Source organism: Camellia sinensis, chromosome 1, assembly GCF_055761805.1.
Source record: "Camellia sinensis isolate YWXY chromosome 1, ASM5576180v1, whole genome shotgun sequence".
Lineage (NCBI taxonomy): Eukaryota > Viridiplantae > Streptophyta > Magnoliopsida > Ericales > Theaceae > Camellia > Camellia sinensis.
This window is the reverse complement of record NC_138961.1, coordinates 182,325,855-182,350,295: the sequence shown is the minus strand read 5'-3', so window position 1 is coordinate 182,350,295 and position 24,441 is coordinate 182,325,855. Positions and strand designations below refer to the sequence as shown.

General features: G+C 38.3%; 1 protein-coding gene across 1 annotated transcript; it reads left to right on the top strand.

The window, feature by feature from the left end:
• Positions 1-19,982: 19,982 nt before the first annotated feature.
• LOC114263235 (gibberellin 20 oxidase 2) lies at positions 19,983-23,723 on the top strand. Its single transcript, XM_028203741.2, has 3 exons — positions 19,983-20,951; positions 21,742-22,063; positions 23,325-23,723. The coding sequence occupies exons 1-3, from the start codon at positions 20,413-20,415 to the stop codon at positions 23,598-23,600; spliced, it is 1,137 nt and encodes a 378-aa protein (XP_028059542.2). The 5' UTR covers positions 19,983-20,412; the 3' UTR covers positions 23,601-23,723.
• The last annotated feature ends 718 nt before the right edge of the window (positions 23,724-24,441 follow it).

Sequence of the window (24,441 nt, the reverse complement as noted above, 5' to 3'; positions counted from 1 at the left end):
GCCAAAACACAAACGGTCAAGAGGCTCAAAGACAAGGCACCCAGCCAAGACCTTTGGGCTCTCAAAACAAGCACAAACATGCGCAATCATCGCGTGCACAAACGATGCCATCTGAGTCTTTAGGTCGGTCAAAAATGGGGTGTCTACACTATCCTAACCGAATCATCTTCCTCTATATGGCTTGGATCACTTGCCTCTACTTGGGCTAGATCACTTGTAGTTGGTTCACCATTCTCAACACCCACATGTGGAATTCCCATGGCCTCTTGTACATTCCTAACCACATCATCTCTAATCCCTAAATCCACCATTAATGTTTGGTTTCCTTGGTTACCATGTACATGAACATAGATTTCCCATAATGAATCCAATTTTTGTATGTTTTTACAAACCTATGGGTGTTGATTTTTGACCACAGCCAAACAGAGAACTCAGCTAGAGAGCACTGGCAGAATTGATTAAGCCTGAACAACCTATCATAGAAAGATAAGAATTAGGCGGTGGTTCATCCACCCGGGGGCACCTCGATGATCAAGTCAGTAATCAATATCTCTCAAAGATAACAAATAATGCTTAAACTAACAAGAAAAAGCTTATTACTCTCAGTATATCACCTATACCTCAGATCCACGGGGGTGCCCTGCTTTTATAGTTAACACTGACCTGATCCTTTTAGAGGCCTAACTTCAATGGACTCAGGCTCAATGGTCATCTTGGACTCTCAGCTAGATAGGGATAAACTTCCTAAGAGCTTTATCTTTATCCAGACTGAGATCTTCCCCTGTTCTAGGACTTTTATCCCTTATCCGCTCATCTCGGATTCTGATATCTCTACAGATAACCTCGGCCTAGCCGAGATCACCTCGGCGTCAAGACCAAGCCACGTGTCACCTCGGCTGACACTCTGGCGTCACCTTGGCCACGCGCTGTCACACAAAATATGTCCCCACAACTGCTCCCTAGGTTCTTTTACCTCAACAACCTGAGGTGATGGAACCTACATTGCTTATTTATATTTATGTCAGCTGAAATTCATTATTCCCTTCGACCGAGGTTACCTTATTGATTTCAGATACCCAGGACTCAACTGTCCATCTCTTATCAATGACCAAGACCCAAAAAACCCAGTTCTTTGAGTTCCTTAATCGAGATCGTTTCTCTAGCCGAGGTTGTTGCCTCATTAGATCAAGAATTCGAAGAGTTTTATTTATGCATGAGCTGTCACGCATGGTTTTCTCAACCGTTTCCTCTACGTGTCATGCTTCTACTGGCTCATATCATTCACGTGTCACTAAGTCACATCGATCTGCCACGCCGCCAGATAGGCACGTTGTCCTAGGCATTCCATTATGGTTTGCCACCCTTTTAAATTTTTGACAAAACTCTTACTCTCTCTCCGTCTCTTCACTTTTAGGAATTCAATTTGCCTTCAAATTTTCTCTTTCTAACGCTTCTCTCCCAAACCTCCATTTTCGTGCTTCCAAGCTCTTACAACTGCTCCAATCATCTCCTCCGGCGAGCAATTCATCATTTGGTTTCGATTATTCATGCCATCTGACTTCAGCGAGACTCATTCTGGCGTCCTTTCTGTCGGCTTCACATGGTAAGTCCTCAGTTTCTTCTTTTTGAGTTTTGCTATATATTCCACTCTATATCTGTTGCTGTGGAAGTTATATCTGTTTTCTTAGTTATACTTTGTTTATTATGAGACATCCTCTATTCTTAAATCTGCCTTGTTCCACGAACTTTCATCATTGCATTGGCTTATGATTTGTGCACAATGCTTTCATACTCGCAGTGCATTTGTAATTTTTCATGTTCTTGGACTACCATCCATATGACTAAGTACGTCCTTGGCACATTGAACTGGTCACTTTGAATGTCTGGCACTGCTCTTGCCATATTAGTATTTCTTTTTACATTTTTGCTTTGTTCAATTCTTGAATTTTGTTTGCCTTTGATGCTTCTTGACTTTGAATATTGCTCTTTTTTCTGCTTTTCTTGTTGTATTTCCATATTTTCCCCTCAATTCTTAGTTCTGCGTAGACTTAAAATTGGGTTTTGCCTAGAAACCAAATATTTAGGAAAAACTGAAACAAACTCCCCTTAGATTTGAAAAACTCTAGCTCAATGCTAGTTTAGGTTTTAGCTGAGGTATTCAAACCTATATCCATCACTTTTGTTGCCCAGCCCCCTCTTGCCGAGATAATGAGTATGTTCAGGTGAAGGGTAGAAACCTAGAAAAACTCGAGTACTTTAGAAGAGAGTTTCCTATCCCTGCCGACGTCCAGATTAGGTTAGCTGGGAAGGAGGACTTTATCTTGCCAAATGGAGACTCCATGCCCTTTCCCGTTGTGGCCTTCATAGAATGCGAACTTCAGCTTCCCTTAGACATTCTCTTTAGGGAAGTCCTTCACTACTATAAACTTAACCCTATGCAACTAGCCATTAATTCCTATAGGGTTATTAATGGTATAATTGGTCTATCCCGTCGAGAAAATGCTAGGATAACATTAGCCGACATTCAGTACTGTTATACCATGTGTAGCCTAAAGTCTGAAAAAGGCTATATTTACTACCTGAAACCCAGATCCACTGCATACAAAATCATAGCTGACCTCCCAGACTCCAACAAGAGTGCTGGAGATGATTACCTCATCGTCTTGGGCAACTGGGAGTTTGCTCCTGATGATGATCTTCATCTCTTCCCTCTGTGCCGACCGGTGTTTAAAGAGGGTGATGGTAAGAACTGAGTCATCCTCTTAATCCTATTTCTGTTAGGACTTGTCAACTCATATACTTTTTCTAAATGTTTTTTTTTTCTTTTTGTTCTCTTTTGTAGCTCTTCCCAGCCGGCAAAGGACTTCTGACAAACTTTTTTCCCCAGCAAGGACTTAAAAAAGTTGCTGGGCCTGCCCATTGACCAGTGCAAAGCTCCTCTGTTACTCAATTACGTCTCAACATACAAGTCGACATTGCGCGATGTCCCTAGGAAAAGTCAAACTCCACCGTCTGTCTCAACCGCTCCAGTTACTTCTTCATCAAAAGATGATCAGGCTTCCTTTTCTGATCTAGTTGAGTTGCCATCAACATCTTCCCCTCAACTCATCTCGATATTGCAACGCCAACACCGACGTTGAGCTCCTCCAAACGTCCATGTCGGCAGAACCCAAAGTTGAACATGACGAGATTCTGAAGAATCGGTATTTGGCCCAACAAACCCATCAATTGCCCTACCAGCAATTAATTTTTGTACCAAAATCACCATTGCTGCAACCGCCGAGGAAATGGGCCATAGCAAAGTCGTTGTGGAGGACCTCTTGGCTGACCTGCCAGGAGTGGTGACAGTTCAATCCTCTCCTTCAAAGTCCTAGCGCAAGCCAAAACCAAAGAGGGTAAAAAAGGCTAAGGCAAAGGCCTTAGTTGCCCAAGTGGACACCGAAGACATTGTGCCGATCTCCAAACTGGCTGAGGTTGAGAAAATGCTTCAGTCGTTGAGAAGAGGCCTGTCGAGGCCAAGCCATCTGATACCGCTCGGTCGAAGAAGTCGAGGTCTAAAGCTACAGCCAGCGCAAGTGCTTTCCAGGCCAATGAACCCTGGGCTCTTACTATTGCTATTGGGGACCAACCAATCAAGGCCGGCGACAGTGTCGTTGACAATATCAAAGTCGGCGTTGCACTTTCCACCATCATTCTTCTGCCTACTGATCCAAACCGTATGGCCGAGATCTCTGAATACGAAAATTTTGCTCTGATGATGCAACATTCCGTCCTAGTAAGTCTTCAACTCTTGTCTTTTTTAGCTTTTTACTTCCAGTTCTCATACTGAAAAACTTTTACTAACTTGTTCATTCCTTTTCTTCTAGGTGATCCAGCATGCCCATTCCTTTGCAGTGAAAGCCGAGGAGATGAAGAATGAGTTAACAAAGAAAACCTGAGATGCTGCTGGCTTTCTTGCCTCTTTGAACAACGTTGAGGCTAAAATGAAAGTTCTACTGGATCAAGTCAAGGCTGCAAAAAGTGCACAAGACCAAGCCGAGGAGAGGGCCGAAGCGGTGGAGGCCGTGGCCTGGGTTCTCAAAGCCGAGACCAAGGAGGCTGAAACTAAAACTGATAAAGCCTAGGTAGAGCTCTGAGAAGCCTTGGCCACTAAGGAGGCTGAAATCAAAGCCGCCAATGAAAAGGCATTCTCAGAGGGGTAGGCTGCCGTCTGAGATGCATACAAGGCCCAGGTTACCCAAGCTCGTAATTGAGGCTTTCTCCTTGGCTGGACTGGGGCCCTAGACAAACTATATGTCCCTACGAACTCCCTTCTCCGTGATACCAACCAACTCTAATTTCCATTCCCTCCAGCTCCCAAGGATTCAGAAGACGAAGCCGAGGATGAGGACCCCAAGGATAATGATGCTGATAAAGAGGAAATTACTATTGGGGCCAAGTCCCTAACTTTGAATGAGCAAGTCCTGGACTTGACTCATGATAAGGAAGAGGACTTGGTTTCCAAGGGTGCCTCTCCCAAACAAACAACTTCTAAAGCCGAGGTCCTTTTAGCCGAGAAAAGCTTAGACCAAACACTTTTGGAGATTGACGCCGAGATAGCGGCGGAGAAGGAAACCACATTGCCAACCGAGGCCGACACAACGCCAACAGTCGAGGTTGGGTAATCTGAGACCGATGCCCATGTCTCCAACACTTAGAAAATTCTTTTTGTGTACTCTGAACTTTTCTTCTTTCAGTTGTACCTTCATTTTGTTTGAACAATTTTAAGTTTCAATTTAGCCGATGAGCCTTCTTTTGTACCTGAACAAGTTATCTTTTTGCCAGGCTGAAATGCCTTTTTGCCTATGATCAAGTTCCATCTTCTGAATGCAAGTCTTATATTTCCTTCTAAGTGTTAAATGCTTCTCTTCATGTATGTTTACTGTTTTTCTTTTTTTCATGCTTCTATACTTAGAACATTTTCTATATTTATTCAAAGCACAGCTTAACTGTATAATCACCTCGGGGTGGGGTATCTTGGCTATAAACCTTGTCTGTTTGTTTCAGCCAACACTTGGAATACCTTGGCTAACACTTTGAAATATTTCGAAATATTTTTACAAGTGCTTGTTTCTTTAAACTTTATTCAATATACTTGTTTCTTCACTTCCACTTACTGTCTTCTATCAAGACTTCATCATTCTAAGCTTGACATCCTGGTTAGACACCTTGGATGAGATGTGCACTAGAAACACTTTTCATAATTACCTCGGTTAACTTGAACTTGTAAATTTCTCTGAAATTTCAACAAGTGTTAAGCCCATTTTAGCTTGTAAATATTTCTGCAAAATTTCAACAAGTCCCTAGCTCTATTTAGCATTCCTGCCCCCTAATGTGAACCTTAAGTTCACATTATGCATTTATAGTCTTTCACCGAAGTTAGATTCAAATAAAGACTAGCCGAGGTGTTCAGCCTTAGTTTCTCTGTTAATCCTACGAAAGCACACTGAGCTCCACTCTGAGTTTAACCCTGCCGATATGGCAAACCTAGATTAGTTCAATGTAGTTCAACTCTATTATATACAAGTATAATTCAACTCTACCATATAATAAGTCTAAGCTATTCGTCATGTTCCATTCAGAAACATCGCCAACTTAGTTCAACCCTATTATATGCAAATATAATTCAACTCTGTCATAAAATAAGTCTAAGTTGTTCATCATGTTCCATTCAGAAATATCGCCAACTTAGTTCAACTCTATTATATGTAAGTATAATTCAAATCTGCCGTATAATAAGTCTATGTTATTCGTCATGCTTCATTCAGAAACATTGCCAACTTAGTTCAACTCTATTATATGCAAGTATTATTCAACTCTGCCATATAATAAGTCTAAGTTATTCGTCATGCTTCATTTAGAAACATTATCATAGGATCGGTCAGTCCTCTCGCACAAATTTAAAAATCATAAAAATTAAACTAGCATGCTTTTATTACTTCGGCCAATAAAATTATGACATAAACTTTGAAAATAAAAAACTAATGATAAAAAAACTTCAAGTTGCAAGTGTTCTAGGGTCTTGGCAACTCTTTGCCCTCATTGTCTTCAAGCCGATATGCCCCGTTGCTGGTAACCATGATGATTCTATAAGGCCCCTCCCAGTTTGGGCCAAGTTTTCCCTCTCTGGGATCCTTCTTGTTGCCGACGATCTTTCTTAGGACGAGGTCCCCAATCTTAAACTCTCTTAGGTTGATCTTCTTATTGTAAGCCCTAGCAAGTTGTTGCTGGTATGCCCCCAACCGAATTGCTGCTGCTCTCTCTCAGTAGGTCCAGATCTCGGGCTAGATATGCCTCATTAGTCCCATCCTCTACTCCTTGGGTTTTGATCCCAGGGGTGCCGACTTTCAGTGAGATAACTGCTTCAGTGCCATAAGCCATGGCAAATGGAGACTCCCTAGTTAATCTTCTTGGCGTAGTTTAATATGCCCAGAGTACATTGGGCAACTCTTCCACCCATTTTTCCTTTACTGTTTCCAGCCTCTTTTTGATCCCATCCAAAATAGTTTTATTGGATGTTTATGTCTGACCATTGCTCTGAGAGAAACTTGGAGTAGAGTAGTAATTCTTGATTTTGTACTTCGCACGGAAGCTTTTGATTAGCTTACTATCAAACTGTGTACTATTATCTGCTATTATTGCCCTTGGGATCCCAAACCTGGTGACAATATTCTTCCATATGAAGTTCTTCACATTAATATCTCGAATCTTCGCAAAGGGTTCAGCTTCTACCCACTTTGTGAAGTAATCAATTGCTACCAGCAAAAACTTCTTTCGCCCAGTTGCTTGGGGCAATTGTCCAACAAGGTCCATGACCCACTGGGAAAATGACCAAGGGCTGGATACTGGGTTCAAATTTGCTGCTGGTTAATGTATCAAAGGTGCAAACCTTTGACACTTCTTGCACTTTCTGACATAGGCTTCAGCATCCTTCTGCATGTAGGGCAACCAGTACCCCTGAGTAATGGCCTTATGAGCAATCTACCCCCAGTATGGCTTCCACATACTCCTTCATGTATTTTATACAAGAAGTCTTCAACCTGAGAGAGATGTACACACCTCAAAAGGGGACCAGTGAAGGACATCCTGTAGAGGTGGCCATCTGCTGTTAGGCTGAACCTGGCTGATTTTAACCTAATTTTATGTGCTTCTTTTCTATCGTCTGGTAGCTTGCCATCCCTAAGGAACATCACTATTGCATCCATCCAACTTGGTCCCATCTCCTCACATATTGCTTTGTACTCTGTGATTAGTGGTTCCACACTTGGGCTTGATCAATAACCAACCATTATTGTCCTTGCCTCTCCTGATTTCATTGCACTAGCCAGGTTAACCAAGGCATCGACATGGCTATTATCATCTCGGCTAACCTGTTGTAGCCGACAATCTTGGAACAATGCTACCAATCTAATAACTTCCTTAACATAGGCTATCATTCTTTCATCTTAGGCTGTGCACTCGCCTGTTGCCTGATTCACAATAAGTTGGGAGTCACAGAAGACTACCACTTCATCGGCTTCCATTGCTGCTGCTAACTTCAACCCTGCGATTAGTGTCTTATACTTTGTTTCATTGTTTGAGGCCTTAAACCCCAAACGAATAGATTGTTCTAGCATTCGCCCATCTGGTGATACTAATATCACCCTTGCCCCCCGCTCCTTGGCAGTTTGAACTTCCATCAACAAACAGGCGGAAGGAGTCGCCGATGTAGATGTTGCAGGGCTTTGGTTTTTCTTCTTTCTTTTGTTTTACTTGAGTGGGGTTCTTTGGCCCTAGCTTGGTTTTTTCCTACTCTCCTAGGCACCCCAAACTGCGGCTCACCGAAATTCGACGTGGGATGGCACCAAGTGTGAACTCAGACACAAAGTCGGCCAATACCTGGCCCTTAATTGTTGTTCTGGGCCTAAATTCCAAGTCATATTGGCTAAACACTACTGCCCATCTGGCTACCCTACCTGTCAGATCTCCTTGCTGCAACATGGACTTCAAAGGATGCTCAGTTAGTACCACAATCTTGTGGGCTTGGAAGTAGTGATTCAGTTTCTTCGAAGCCAATACCAAGGCTAGTGTCAATTTTTCCAGGGGTAAGTACCTGGTCTCTGCACTTGCTAGGGTTTTACTCGCATAGTATACTGCCATTTGTTCTCCCTTCTCTTCTCTGATTATCACTGCACTCACTACGTGCTCCGAAACTGCCAAATACAAAAACAGTTCCTCTCCAAGTATTGGATTTGAAAGAATTGGAGATGTTGTCAGGTATTTTTTTCAAGTCGGCTAAGGCAACTTCGCACTCTTCTATCCACAAAAAATCTGTGGCCTTCTTTAATAAACTAAAAAATGGTTTACACTTATCCAAACTTCTGCTTATAAACCTGTTCAGGGCTGTGGCCCTTCCAATAAACATCTGCACTTGTTTTGCCGATGTCGGGCTTTTCAAGTCAATGATGGCCTTGATTTGATCCGAGCTTGCTTTGATGCCCCTTCTGGTAACCAAATATCCCAAAAACTTACCGGACCTGACTCCAAAGGTGCATGTCGAAGCATTAAATCGAAGCCGATATGCCCTCAGGATGTCAAAAACGGCTTTCAAGTCATTCTCAGGTTCTTTAGTCTTCACAACCATGTCATCAATGTATACTTCTACTATCTTGCCAATCAGGTGTTTAAACATTTTGGTTACTAACCTCTGGTAGGTTGCTCCTACATTTTTCAATCTGAAAGGCAACACTCTGTAGCAGTACAGCCCTTTTGGGGTGATAAATGCAATCTTCTCTTCATCAAGGGGATACATTGTTATCTCGTGGTATCCCCTGTAAGCATCCAAGAAGCTCATCTTTCCTTGCCTTGAAGTGGCATCTACTAACTGGTCAATCTTGGAAAGTGAAAAACTGTCCTTCGAGCAAGCCTTATTCAGGCTGGTGAAATCAACATTAACCCTCCACTTGCCCTTCTTCTTTTTCACCACCACAGTGTTGGACAGCCAAGTAGGGTAGTTCACCTCGCGAATGGCTTTGGCTTCCAGCAGTTTGTCCACTTCCTCCTCAACTACCTCAACATGCATCAACGTCGGCCTCCTCGCTCACTGGATGACAGGTTTAGCCGACCTGTCTACATTAAGCATATGGCATGTGACCTCGGGGTCAATTCCTGGCATCTCGTATGACGTCCAGGGAAATACTTCTATGTTGGCCCATAAGAAAGCTTCTAACTCTCTTTCTTCATCTTCAACCAAGCCTATGCCAAGAAGGAAGAAGCGATTTTCATCCTCTTTTTGGATCATAATTTTCTTCAAGGCTTTCTCACTTTTCTCGGCTGGTTCTTTGCCGACATCATCTACAACTTCCATGTCATCGTCTTCAATTTCTGCTGTTTTCGTCTCTCGTACTTTGCAAGTGGATTTTATTGCTACCATGGAGTAATTTTTTGCCTGCACCTGATCTCCTCTAACCTCTTCAATTCCACGCTTCGTTGGAACCACAATAGCTAGTGTAGTGTTAAAGGAACAACCCTCATTGTGTGTAATCATGGCCTTCTTAAGATAACGTTGTAAGGGGAGGGGGTGTCAATTACTGTAAACTCTATGCTTACTTTTCTGGTGCCCACCTGAACCTCCAGATTTATTGCTCCCAAAGGCCATGTCGGCGTTCCATTGAACCTGTCTGCACCTCATGATGAAGGCCAAGCTCTTTGTAACACCTGACATACATAATGTCACAACAGCTGCCTTGGTCAATCAGAATGCAACCTTACTTGGTATTCTCCAATCCTGAGGGTCACCAATAGAGTATCGTTGTGGGGATGATGCACCATGTCTAGGTCTGCCTCAGTAAAGGACGCCATGGGTCCCCGGTACTTGTCTGTCCTAGGCTTCTTTTGCTAGATCTGACACACATGCTGTAAGTGTTTCACCTTCTGTGTCTCTCCTCATATACCATTCTCATTAACCTTTGAGCGGATCATATTGATTACCTGAGGTTCTGCTTGCTGTGGTTATGGTAGATGTGGTGCAACCGATGTCTGGGACAGTCTTGCCTGCTCTTCCTTTGTTCTGGCCTCATCTACCAGGTCCCTCAAGTGACCCTGTCTGACTAGGCCTTCCAAATGTGTCTTTAGGGCTCTGCACCCTTGAATCAGATGCCCATCCTCATTATGGTAGGCACAATGCTTCCCAAGGCTTCTTCCCATAAATTACCCAGGAATGTTCTTCGGCACTCTATAATATGGCTGGTTCCTGATCCTTTCTAGAACTCTATAAACCAAGATCCGGAACACAGTGGTGACTGCCTATGCAGTGCTCAACCCTGTTTCTTGTCTGTTAAATCCAGTATTACCTCGGCCTTACTTCGACGAGCCGTTTCTCTTCTCTTGCTTTGGTGCCTTCATTCCCGATGTATCCTCTTCTGCTTTAGCATATTTCTCGATCCTTGCCATGAGCTTCTCCATACTTTTTGGTAGAGTCTTCGCTACCAACTTCCGAACGTGTAATCATTCTCCAGGCCATTCTTAAAACATACGACTGCTAACTCCTGAATACATCCTGGTATTCGGTTGAACACCTCATAAAACCTTTTGGCATAAGCCCTAAGGCTCTCACCTTTGCCGATTTTCAAAGCTATCAGGGAGTCTACCCTTAAGGGTTGCAACTTGTTTGTGGCAAACCTAGCCACGAATATCTCGGCCAGGCCTTTCCAACTCTTCACAATTCCTTTCGACAACTTGTGAAACCAATCCGATGCAATTTTCCCAAAGGATGAGGAGAACACCTTGCATAGTAACGGTTCGTTCTCGGTATACAAGGCCATTGAATTTAGATATAAGCTGACGTGAAAGTTCGGATCAGACTTATCGTCATAAATTTGGAACCTTCGCATATAGAACCTTTTTGGGGCCTCAAACCGATCCAACTCCACTGAGAACGATGTTCTCCATTTGACGGGGGATGTGACCTCGGCATTCTGCCGCTTCCTCTGGAGGTAGTCCCTCAAATCCTCCTTAGTCCAACCAAGAGCTCGGCTGTCAACGGATTTCAGCCTTTTTGGTGCGCTATTCCCAGTGTCGTTTTGTGTCCTCTTGGACTTCTCTTCATTCTTCCTGTCAAAACAAAGGTCATTTCCCTGAACATGCCGATGTTCCTTGACATAAGTTCCCTTGGTACGAGGCGTCCTCTAAGACTGTCCTCTCATTGACTCTGCTCGCTCGACATCCCGTGAAGGCCAATGTGAGCGTTCCTTTACCTTTTTATGCTGAGAGACTGCTGGAATTACTTTTTGCCCCCCTTTCTAGGTGTCATTCTTGGCTGCTGGAATCGGCGTCTCCTTTAGTGGAAACGGTGGTTGCATAACGTTTTTTTGTATCATGAAGTTAATAACCGATTGTAGGTCTGCCAACTTGTTTGCCATTTCCTTCATATCACCGTCCCTCCTCAAGCATCTATCTTTCCATTTCCTTCGTTGTAATACTCGTCTCGGCCTACCTTCTTTGGTGCATCCACTTTCTGGCCGATATCCTTCTCCCTGGGATTCTGATCCTGTGGTTCTTTATAATGATTTTCCTCCTCTATGTTAGGATCTGCCTGTTTACCACTCCCACTGGGGATATCGTCCCCCATCTTCTCTTTTTGCTCGTTGTTGGCCATCTATTCCCCTTACTTTCTCACAAATGGCGCCAAATTGTGGGTGTTGATTTTTGACCACACAACCAAATAGAGAACTCAGTTAGAGAGTATCGACAGAATAGATTAAGCCCGAACAACCTATCATAGAAAGATAAGAATCCGGCAGTAGTTCATCCACCCAAGGGCATTCCAACGACCATGTTAGTAATCAATATCTCTCAAAGATAGCAAATTGTGCTTAAGCTCACAAGAAAAAGCTTATTACTCTCAGTAATCTTCCATACCTCAGACCCACGGGGTTGCCCTGCTTTTATAGTTAGCACTGATCTGATCTCTGTAGAGGCCTAACTTCAATGGACTCGAGCTCTGGACTCTCAGCTAGATAGAGATAAACTCCCTAAGAGCTTTATCTTTATCCAGACTGAGATCCTCCCCTGTTCTAGGACTCTTGTCCCTTATCCGCTCATCTCGAATTCCGATATCTTCGTAGATAATCTCGGCCTAGTCGAGATCACCTCGGCCTCAAGACCAAGCCACGTGGCACCTTGGCTGACACTCTGGCGTCACCTTGGCCACGTCCTATCACACAAAATATGTCCCCACAAAACCCATTGGAAATAAGATGCTCCCTTACAACCTTTCATGAAAAATTGCATCGATTACTACAAAATAGACATGGACAACTAAGAGATGAACTTCCATCTTTATCGTTAGATGAAAATCTCAAAAAGTTATCAATCCCATTCACGTAATCAACTGACATCCGATTTGGCAAATCAATCCAATTCTTGTCCATCTTTTTATTTCTTTAACTGTTTTTGTACACATCCATAAAAAAGAATGAGTTTGCAAAGCATCACAATAACAAATGCATGACTCATTGGCACATTAATCATTGTCATAAAAAATAAAAAGAGAGAACGATTTTGAGCATAATTGAATCTGAAAAACATGTGTTTGGTTTTAATTTTCTGGAAAATTGAGTTTTTCGTGTTTTTTTGTATTTAGTGAATATTTTAAAAATCTTATGTAATTTTTTTTCCTCTTTTAGATGCGTCTTACTTAGATAAATTTTCTATTTGTGAATAGTGCCCATTTGTCACCAGGGAAGTACAATCTATATGTTGTAAAAGAAATGTATTCACAAACACAATTCTATCATTTAAGAGCAATTTAAATGAAATAAAATTGGACCTATAGAAACAAAAGTTACTGTTTTATGCGCACAAATGAAACAATAGTAATATTTCTAATTACTCTTCTTTAAGCATAAACTATCACTATTGGTTGTCACCAAATCAAAGAAACAGAACAAAAAACTCAAAATCTTTCAAAAAAATTAAAATAATAAAAATAACATACAACACCATAATATCTTCTAATTTGCTTCAAGAAGGAAATAACATCAAAATGTAGCTTTTAAGGAAAGTCAACCCACATATTTGTTCCCTTCAACATTGCTCTGTAAGGCACCAAAAAATATGGCAAGTTCTTGTTGTTCCCATTACATTACCTAGCAAAAATTTAAAATAAAAAAAATCCTCAAGCATTCTAGTAGAATTATCAATAAACTATCATGTCTTGAGGGGTATTCTAAATATTTACTTTGACTTTTCCTAACAAAATAGTCCTATAATAGAACCACAAAATGTAAATTTTTATTTTCATTTTTAATACACAGTAACACAAGAACCCAAACTATACCTGGTGGAGCCGCCAAAAGCTTACATGAACTAGTTATCTAGTGAAAAAGCCTAAGGTCAAAAAGCCAAGTGACAGAAAAAAAAAAAAAAATATTTGCCTGTGGATATTTCCAAGAGGAACTCATCGGCATTTTCCTCTTAAAAAAATGTCACCAAGAGGCTGCGTATTGTATGCCCTCCAATGTGGTGAAAGAGTCAAATAGTCCCTCTCAAATACAAAATATATATATATATATATATATATATATATATATATATATATAACTGTGCCTTTCAAAAGAATAGCACATTACAAAATCTTAGAGTTCCTCCAACCAACTTGAGAAAGAACCGTAGAAATGGTAAGAAACATTGTTAGTATCCAGAAGAGACAAAAATACATATTGCACGTCCTTCCTAACCAAAAGTACTAAGATATGATTCAACTAATTCATAAGGTATAAGGAAACTAACAAGTTTAGTAGCCACTGTTCGGAAGGATGATAACCAAGCGATACATATCTGCTCCATCATATGGATTTCACCAATAAGCAAAGCATTAACAATTGAAAGTAAAATCATATCATATATACAGATAAAAGAATATAAATTACACCGAACATAACAGAATATACAACCATTGTGCCAACTTAGTCACTTATAGTAAAACGGCTCAATTGATTAGTACCAGGATGAAAACTAAAAAAAAAATATATATATTTTTTCAATACATCAGTAGCTTAGCATATTTATTTCTTCAAACCATTCTTGTTACAGGTTTCCAAGTAAAAAATTCATAGATGAACAATGGCCTCCAAGTGCCACAGAACAATGCAAATGAAAAGATCTAAAACACTAATCTATTCGATCATAAGCATCTCATCTATAGTAATCCTGATTTTGACTTGACACTTGTGGTAGTCCGGACTTAGGTTTATGGTTTCTGAATGTTGTTTATTGTTGTTTTCCCCTTAATCCTCTTTAAATTTGGTTATTGGATTATTGTTATGAGTTAGGAACAGGTTGGTTGCTTGTTTTTTCAAACCTTTATTGCCCAGATTTTTACTCTTCCGCTCGAGCGGCCATTCTTGCACTCGAGCGGGCTTTGCAATTTTACTCCTCTGCTCGAGCTGCACTTCTCGTGCTCGAGCAGACTTTGCAAACTCTCAGTACTTTGCAGATCTGCAAAATTACTGGGAGAGTGTTTTCTATGCTCGAGCGGCCTTCCTTGCACTCGAGCGTTGGTCTGTTGTCTACAAAACTACTGGATGTGTGTTTTCTACGCTCAAGTATCCTTTCTTGCGCTCGAGCAGTGAGCGTCTTGTTTATTATCTTAGCACTCAAGTTGCCTTTCTTGCGTTCGAGCAGAACAATTTTTTTTGTGTCTGACGCTCGAGCGCAACTCGAGCGTCAACTCTTACGCTCGAGCGGACTGTGCGTATATCAGATCGTGAAAATGACTTTTTACATTAATTTTTTAGACCTTTTCTACCAAAAATCCTAAAATTAGACTCTCTTTCTCTCTCTAAAATACTCTCTCTCTCTCTCTCTACATTTCCTCCTAGATCCATTGATCTCTCTGCCCTAGTGTCATTTGGAAAAGGGTAGAGCATCTTGAGAGCTCTGTTTTGATCCGATTGGAGTTTGGTTTTGGCGTCGTTGAAGTTTTTTCATTGCTCCATTGATCTTCTAAACTTGAGGTAGGGACTCTCTACACCTTAATATGAGTTTTAACTTTGTTATAGGTTGTTGTGTGAAAACGGTGAGATTTGGGGATGTTTTGAGCAAACCTAGGGTTTGGGTTCAAGTTTGAAAAGAGGGGTTTCTATGTGGGTGTTATATAAATGATCATGGGGTTTAGATATGAAGTAATCTTGTATTAAAATAGTTGACTTTGGTCTTTGGGGTTAATATTTGAAAAATGAGGAGCTTTGCCCTAAAATGTCCTGAATAATTATTTTGTATAAATAATAAAATTGGTATAGAAAATGTGAAACTGGGAGAATGTGTACATGAATGGTGTTGTTGGATTTGTTTAATCACTCACCCATAGAAATTTAATGATTTATCTGTTATAGAGATTGTATATTTGTTTAGAAATATCTATTTTGGGCTATCAGTGGAGGATAGTCATGATTGTTGAAGACATCGTATGTGGATTAGGCGAATTGAAACTAATCCCTTAACCATTATCATTGAATATGATTATGAATGATATACATTGTATATGTATGATGTTTGGGAGGAGATAGCGGATGTACTCCATGTATGATTATGTCTTTAATTACATTGCATATGTATGATGTTTGGGAGGAGATAGGGGATATACTCCATGTTTGGGAGGAGATAAGGGATGGACTACATTGAATTAAGTTGACCGGAGCGTCCAGGGTGAAAGTCCAAAAATCATGATTATACATGGGTGACGATTCCCGCAGACAAAATGTTCATAAAATGGTGAATAGAAGTGAATGTATTTGTATGATGATTTTATCTATTGGAAACTTGTGAGGTGTATCCTTTGTTGATGGGTTAAATACAGTGGAGGTGTCTATCGAACCAAAATCAATGAATTTAGATGCGAGTTTGGCATAACATGTTTTGGAAAGAATTATAAAGATTTTGTTGTAGGACGATGAACATGTGCATCATACTTATACCTTGTTAATTCTTATATATTATGTTAGTATGTTTTTACTAGGCTTTGGCTCACCCTCCTTGGGAACCATTTTCAGGTGTTGAAGACATGGCTTCGCCGAGACAATAGTTTGGAGAAACTTAGAGCAAGAGCTTCTTTTTATTTTATTTATTTTGTATAGCCAAGGGCTAAGTTGTATTGAATTAGACTCTTCTTTTTGCTGTAACTAAGCAATGTTTTGGAAAGATATAAACCCGTAGGACATTTATTTTGTTAATTACTAACTGGTATTACATGCTATAGATTCAAGATGAACATTTATGAATGTATACTGCATGTGTTATCTTTTGTCATACGAACTCTGATGAATGAAAGTATATCAATTCTATCATACACACTTCTCTTATGAGTTGGATTAGTTGCATTTATTTTGGAGGCGTTACATCATCGAACAGAAAAAAAGATTGACTCATTGAATATATCAAATATATAAACAATAAAGGATTGGATTGAGCAGGTATATAATCTATCCAATTTTGTTATTTATCAAACGCTATAAGGTCCGAATCTATTGTCAAGCAAATTACATAAGAGATGACTGAAATTTGGATATAGAAAATACACATTCATTATTTTCGCAGCACAAAAAAAATCAATGCTTAGATCAAATTCTTTAGTCTTCTACAAAGCACATATGAAATTCACCACAATACGACTATAAGTTAAAATCCACACACATGCTCCAATCTAACATAACAAAAAATAATAATAATAATTCGAATTCAGAACTGAAATCAAGCAAGTTCAGAGTAAGTTCATCATTTTCGCAACACAGAAAATACACAATCAAGAATTGAATGGTTCAGCTTGTACTTGAAGTAGATGAGGAAGGACTGATTCAAACCAAAGCTTCGTCGAAAGGTGATCTATGGTTGTGAGTGAGTTCAGATGATAAGAAACAAGTGATCGAAGTAGAAAGACGAAGAAGTTGAAGTACGAATGAATGATTCGAAGAGACTCACAGAGACGAGAGAGAGAGAGAGAGAGAGAGAGAGAGAGAGAGAGAGTTCATACTGTTAAAAGTCTCTTCTTCAGACGACCATGGTGATCTATAGAGCGAAATTGAGAGAGGGAAATAAGATTTCCTTACTCAGACACGATCGTGAGAAATCAGATTTAGGAGAAAGGAGAGTCTAGGGGGAAATCAGTCTCTATCAAGGCATAGGTATAAGAAAAAGGGCAAAATAAATAAAAGAAAAAATTATCAAGGTTACTATTGCAACTATTAATTTTTGCGACGGTCAAATAGTCAGTAACAAAAAGCCACTTTTCTAGTAGTGAAGTTCCAAGTTAAAACATAAGCCTAGGGAGTAATTTTGACGCGTTGTGTTACTTTCAATGTTGAAAAGGATCCAAAAGTAATGTAAAATTGAGCTCAAAGCCAAATGAAAATTTTATAGATAAGACTTGACAGATTTTAGTAAAAAGCATTTGTGCATGCATCTAGACACAAGTAAATATATATATATATATATATATTAATTATTAATCTATATTATTACGAAGAGAAGCTTTCTTTTGATATATTTATGTCTCATATTTTAAATATTTTTGAAATATCTCCATATAAGTTATATGGGTAGTTATGCTATAAATTTAATTTAATTTTTCAAATCTCTCCATAGTGGTGTGCTCTTTCTTTTTGCCAAGTTGGTTTTTTCTCTATCAAAAAGAAAAATAGAAAAAAAGTATATGACAAAGTAAATAAGATTTGAACGTAAGATCTTAATAATATCCTTACAACTTAAGTAACAAGCATTATATGTATTTTTAATTTAAAATCAAAATTTATATTTTACAAATTTAGTAATAAATACATCCATCTGGTGAGCATATATCCACTAGTGTGTATATATATATATATATATGGGTATGTATAAATAGGGGTGGGGGCCCTTGGGACAAGTTATAAGCAAAATTGAATTAGGAGAAGAGACAAGAAAAGGGAGAAAGAAAGGAAAGAGACAGGTACATGGGAGTGTTTTATTTGTATTTGTATTTGATTATTGAGACAGTGACCAAAGGGTTAAAAAGGGCGTCACTCGTCCCAGTTGTTGGCTCCTTAACATCTCTATTCTTCTTCGACCTTTCCAATGGGACGGCCTTGGCCTTTCTCTTCACTCCTCTCTCCCTCCTCTCTCTCTCTCTCTCTCTCTCTCTCTCTCTCTCTCCAAAATCCTTTTCACTCTCACAAAACTACTCTTCCCAAATTCAACATAGGCATGGCTACTATAAATCACTCAGCCATAGTTTTTACTTTCTCAAAAATCAGTATCTAAGGGAGTTAAATCTCCGACATCACTTTACAAGTACTTATGTCTTAACCCAATGTCACCTGGCAGGCCTTGGACACCAATCATCTTTGGTTCCATAAATACTATGCCAAAATTAGATTTTAGCGGCAGTTTTTTACCGCCGTTAAAGGATGTAAAATTGCTATTAAAACCTTTAACGACGGTAATTTAGGACCGCCATTTATACTCGTGTCAGAAAATGTACAACCGTCGTAAAAGGGTAAATTATCGTTGTTAAAAGTTGACCAAAAATGACAGTAATATAAAACCAAAAATGGCGGTTCTTTACCGCCGTAAATAGGTTCAAATTTTTTAAAAAATAACTCTCTCTTCTTGCACTCCTCAGGTCTCAAACCCTTGACCTCTGAACCACGCACACCAACCACTCCACCACAGCCACTCTATATAAAATATATTTCCTAAACAGATATTTAAACATTACTTTTGCTTTATTGTAGATGGTCATGTTCAATCTCTAGCCGCACGTGGTCACCACTCGCCGGAGCTTCGCCGGCAAAACCGCCGTCATTAACGGCGGTAATGAGAGGGCTTTAGCAGCGGTTTCGTTACCGCCGTTAAAAGAGGACTTTAGTGGCAGTTATTTTAACAACGGTTTTATTACTGCCGTTAAAGATACTTCAGCGGCGGTTTTTTAAACGGCGGTAACGAAACCATCGTTAAAGATACATTAACGGCGGTATTAACGACGATAACGAAAACCGCCGTTAATGCCCTGTTTTGGCGTAGTGAAAATTAAGTTTTTTTAATTTTTTTTAATTTTTAATAATTTTTTTTAATATTTTACATATATATTTTTTATTTTTTTAGATATACCTAATCCAAATACGCTTAAAAAGTATATCATGTTTGTTAAAAAAAAAAACTTTAAAAAATTCACCAAATACAAAAAAGTACAAAAAATTCAATACATTTTCGTATATTGTTGTATTGAATAATTTTTTTAAGATTTTTGTACAATTTTTTCATCACTTTTTAAGTATATTAAGATTAAGTGAATCTAAAAATTAAAAAAAAATTGACTAAAATATTTTTAAAAAATTATTAAAAATATAAAAATACGAATTGAAAATTCAGAAAATTATTTTTGAAAACTAAAAATCAAATATTTTTGTAGTCATCCAATTTATGTTCAAAGTTAAATTAAAATGATGCTTATTAAGATATGTGATTTAAAAAGGAAAAAGAAAAAAGCAATACTTGGAAGTTATTTTTCTTTAATTTTAAACTCAAGCTGTTTAATTATAGATTTTGCTAATGTGTCTTGTTGTTGTAAAAAGGAGAGCCAGATCAATATTGCACCATATTATTGAAAGAAAGCAACTTCTCTCCAGTTCGGTCCATTATTAGAAATGGGCTCGGTTTCTCTTGTAAATCCTGATGAATAGAGTATTCATATCAAAAATCATATTAATATCAGTAATTATTTAATTAAATCATACTTGATTAAAAAAAAATTTAGATAGATTATTTTTAAAATATGCTTAGCGTTAATTATTTTTCAAACAAATTTAATTCCATATGTATAATTTGCTCCACATGCCCCACAAGATTAACATTTCGGATTGTCAAGCCCAAAATGGGCCCACGGTGGGCCAGACTTGACTAGAGAAGCTGCTCTCTTATCAAAATAGTTTGCTAGAAATTTCCATCTCCTTTGTTATTTTTCTTGTCACATGGCAAGTCTCAATTTCTGAAAAAGTGAGTAATAGACTGAACCTAACACATAATGAGTCACAGACACCATGGATCCCATATAATGTAGGACTCAAAATCATTTATAGTTTTTGTATTCCTAACTTTTTTTTAAGTCTTTTCTAATTATTATAAGCCGTATAGATACATAATTTTTTTTTTTTTTTTTTTTTGTATAAATACACATGAGATGAGACGGAAAATAAAATATTAAAATAAATTCTGTGATAAATTCCATTTCTCAATTCGATATGTTATTTTAGGTTCTCTCTGTTGTTCCTTAGCTCCAAGTACTTTTGTTTCCTACCTGTAAGTTCTTCTATAAATAGCTTCATTGGGTTACAACACTCAATTGAGAATGTGTCTTTCCCAATGGACTCAAGTTCCCCAACTCTTCTTCTATGTCCTCCTCCAATAGAGATCAAAGATGAGAGAGAGAAAAAGGTTCTATATTTTGACACATCTTTGCTACAAAAGCAACCAACCTTGCCAACAGAGTTCATTTGGCCACACAAAGACTTATTACACACTCAAGAAGAGCTGAGTGAACCCCTAGTAGATCTAGAGGGTTTCTTTAAAGGAGATGAGGCTGCAACCTCATGTGCTGCCAAGCTTGTTAAGACCGCCTGCCTCAACCATGGCTTCTTCCAAGTTACTAACCATGGCGTCGACAAAGGCCTCATTCGAGCTGCCCATGATCACATGGATGCTTTTTTCAAGCTGCCCATTAACAAGAAGCTTAGAGCTCGCAGAAAACCGGGCAGCGTATGTGGGTATTCGGGTGCCCATGCTGACCGGTTCAAGTCTAAACTGCCATGGAAGGAGACCTTGTCTTTTGGCTACCATGGCAATGGCCCTGTGGTGGTGGATTACTTCAAATCTATCCTGGGAGATGATTTTAAAGAGACAGGGTGAGCTTAACTTGTAACTTTTATTGTAAATTTAAACATATAGGAACACAGAAACTGATTACAGCATATATATGAATGATCAAAATCTTTTAGAAGTTGGTCTACAAAATTTTGTCCATTCATATGCCTTCTGTTTTGTTTTTGTGACTATTTTTTGTGTTTATAGCAACACTAATATGTCTATCACGTGTATGTACGCTTACTTGTTTTTTTTTTCTTCTCTTTTTCACTTATTAAAGTCACGTGCCGCGACTAGTGAAAGGTCTTCCTTCATTCATAGCCAAACCAAACTCAAAAAAGTGTTGTATCCCAATTAAGTAATACTGATTACATGAATCTTTTTTTTCGTCATTTAGCTCTATCAAGAGATATTAGGATTCATGTTCATAAGGGATTCGATAAGAAGTTTTAGGTGCTGATTGTCAACCTACCTAGCACACAACTCTTCTCCTTTATCTGGGCTTTTGTAAAAGATTAGACATTAAACACAGCACAAGTGGAGTAATCAAACATAAATTCTTGAATTGTGTGGTCAATATTATGATACTGTTATTGAATTATATTGTCACCCCTTGTCCCTAATTTTACAGCCTGTCCTGTTACTGTGTTTGTATTATGTCCATTTCTTTTTATTCTTTACCAGTCCAAGTGTAACATGCCAACAAAAATCACTATAGTGGGACTATTGGAAGTTAAATCTTTCAAGCAACTTTACTATATTTTTCACCTGCACTGTTAATTATCGTTTCAACATAATTAAAGTATATATGCAAAACATTTTCATTTCCAGGTTGATTTTTGAAAGATACTGTGAAGAAATGAGGCGATTATCACTAGCGCTTATGGAGCTCTTAGCGATTAGCCTGGGAATCGAGCGATTACACTACAGGAAATTCTTTGCAGATGGTAGTTCAATAATGAGGTGCAACTATTATCCACCTTGCAAAGAACCTGGCCTCACCCTCGGCACAGGACCTCACTGCGATCCAACGTCGTTAACAATTCTTCATCAGGACGAAGTTGGAGGCCTCGAAGTTTTTGCTAATAACAAATGGCAGGGTGTTCGACCTCGCCCAGATGCCCTTGTCATTAACATTGGTGACACATTCATGGTAGGCTAACTACCTAACCTTTCAGCCATCGATAATCATGATTTTAAATATCGTTATGAGAATATACGTATCAGTATTGATAATACAATAATACATTGGCAGATATTAGATAATACCAGTCAATATATCAAAAAATTTAATATCAATAGACTAAGATCCTATTAATACAACTAGTATCAACCAATATTTAAAATTATATGTGGGTAATATTGCTGCCAAGTCTTTCTTATGTTGATGTTAATAATGCTACAAATTATTTTGATACATCCCATTAAGTCATCAGAGCTAAACTATGACTTGATTATGAGTATATCAGTTCAACAAGAAAGACAGATATATGGCACTGACAAGTAACTCATGACAATAATTTTTTGGTTAAAAATAACAATATAATTGAGATGTTGACAAGTTTTTTTTTTCTTGAAAAGACAAGTGATATTACAAGAGGGTGCCCACTTCAATGTGTTGTATTGTAGCTGTTTTAACACATTAGTCAACTTTTCTTGGATTAAAATAAAAAATAAATAAATAAAATGTTCATGTTCAAAATGCACAAGTCCTACAATTCATCAAATTGGTACAAATTGGTTCTAGCGACAGTCTTTTGGGTCCGTCCCTACAAACTTTTTTTTTATTTTTTATTTTTTGGTGTGCTTGTGCGCTTGTGAGAAAGCTCTTGACACTTACAAATTAGTAAATTACCCTTTTTCTCTTTTCAATTTATTTATTTATTTATTTTGTTGTTGTTCACAACAATTGTGAGTTTAACACACTAGTTGATGTTCAAACATGTGTTTTTTTAACTATAAGTTTTTCTTAGTAACTCTTATTTATTCCAAAATGGCTCAAACCACTAGATCCAATTTGTTCGATAATCGAAAAAAAAAATTATTTGTCACCATATACATTTTATTATTTTATTCTACACGTACACATAATAAGTATCGCACATTTATATATAGAATTCATCCTATTTAATAAGAACATTCATGGAAGATTGTATGCAAGTGTGCATATGGGTATATAGGCATGTTTGTACTTTCTTTTGCTTTAAAGAAAACAATCCACTATACCACGGTGCTCCTTTGTCCATAAATCTATCTAATCGTGCAATCTATCTCTCTAACTCTGATCTTGTAAAGAGTTTAGAACTCAACATAATTGCAGAGTGTGGAGTATGATTGTTTGTTATATATATGGCAATAAATAAAATGAAAAGAAAAAGAGAGTTATAATGTGGGCGGTTTTGTTTGATATGTAGGCATTATGTAATGGAAGATACAAGAGTTGCATGCATAGGGCAGTGGTGAACAAGGAGAGAGAGAGAAGATCACTGGCATACTTTGTGTGCCCAAGAGAAGACAAAGTGGTGAGTCCTCCACAGGATCTAATTGACAGAGAAGGAGGAGATGAAGGGCCAAGGAAGTATCCAGATTTCACATGGTCAGATTTGTTACATTTCACTCAAACCCACTACAGAGCTGATCTCACTACCCTCCAAAGCTTCTTTCTTTTCCATCTCAACACCCCCAACTAACTCTTTCCTTTCTTGTCTCTTTTTGATCATTGATAATTCTCTCTCTCTCTCTCTCTCTGTACATATTCCTACCTGTTGGTCCTGTGGCTATGTGATATATATATGATCAGTAGTTTTTATGTACCTTCTTTCTTTTTTTTGTTTTTCCAGTGTACAACACACGAGTTTTGATTTGTGTATTTTTTTTTTTACATCCATGTTCAAGCACGAATGCCCCCACGTGTGTTTGATTGACAGCAATCTGATTTTCAATCAAATAAATGGATTTTGTTCATGGTAAAGTCAAGTGTGCATATATAATATTATTATTGTGTTGTGTGATTATGAAACCTAATATTTTTTTACAGCTAAAATAGCGGAGAGATAGAGGAGAAACCTGTGGTTAAAACATGAAGGGGAAAAAAAATTCCAATTACTTGAAGACTAATGATCCTTACCCTTTAATTGAGAAAAAGAAAAAACAAAAAAACAAATGAAAAGAAACATGACCACCTAAGAAGTAAATTAGACCTACTAGACCTACTCAACGTTATTTTTATATAAGAGATACTTTCGATGTTTTATATTCAAATATTTACGTATGAATTTGAAAATAAAAAGAATCAATAAAAGTAAGATATGGATGAAATACAACTGAATTCGAAAATCGTGCAGTAACATTAGTCACAGGAGAGTGCTGTGGTGTCCTAATGGGAGCTTTTCATGAGTCTTTTTCAATAATTCGAATTGTTCATATTATAAGATTCATCGAGTATATTGTTCATACAAAAATCCAAGTCAATCGAAAATCTACAACCCTATGGTCATATTATAATTATTTCTAAAAAAAATTACAAAGATC

What these genes read in the sequence shown, in the direction of transcription:
- LOC114263235 (XM_028203741.2), top strand. Translation starts at nt 20,413, where the DNA reads ATGGACTCAAGTTCCCCAACTCTTCTTCTATGTCCTCCTCCAATAGAG. An exon ending in GATGATTTTAAAGAGACAGG is followed by an intron (nt 20,952 to 21,741) that starts GTGAGCTTAACT and finishes TTTCATTTCCAG; the next exon opens with GTTGATTTTTGAAAGATACT. An exon ending in ACATTGGTGACACATTCATG is followed by an intron (nt 22,064 to 23,324) that starts GTAGGCTAACTA and finishes TTTGATATGTAG; the next exon opens with GCATTATGTAATGGAAGATA.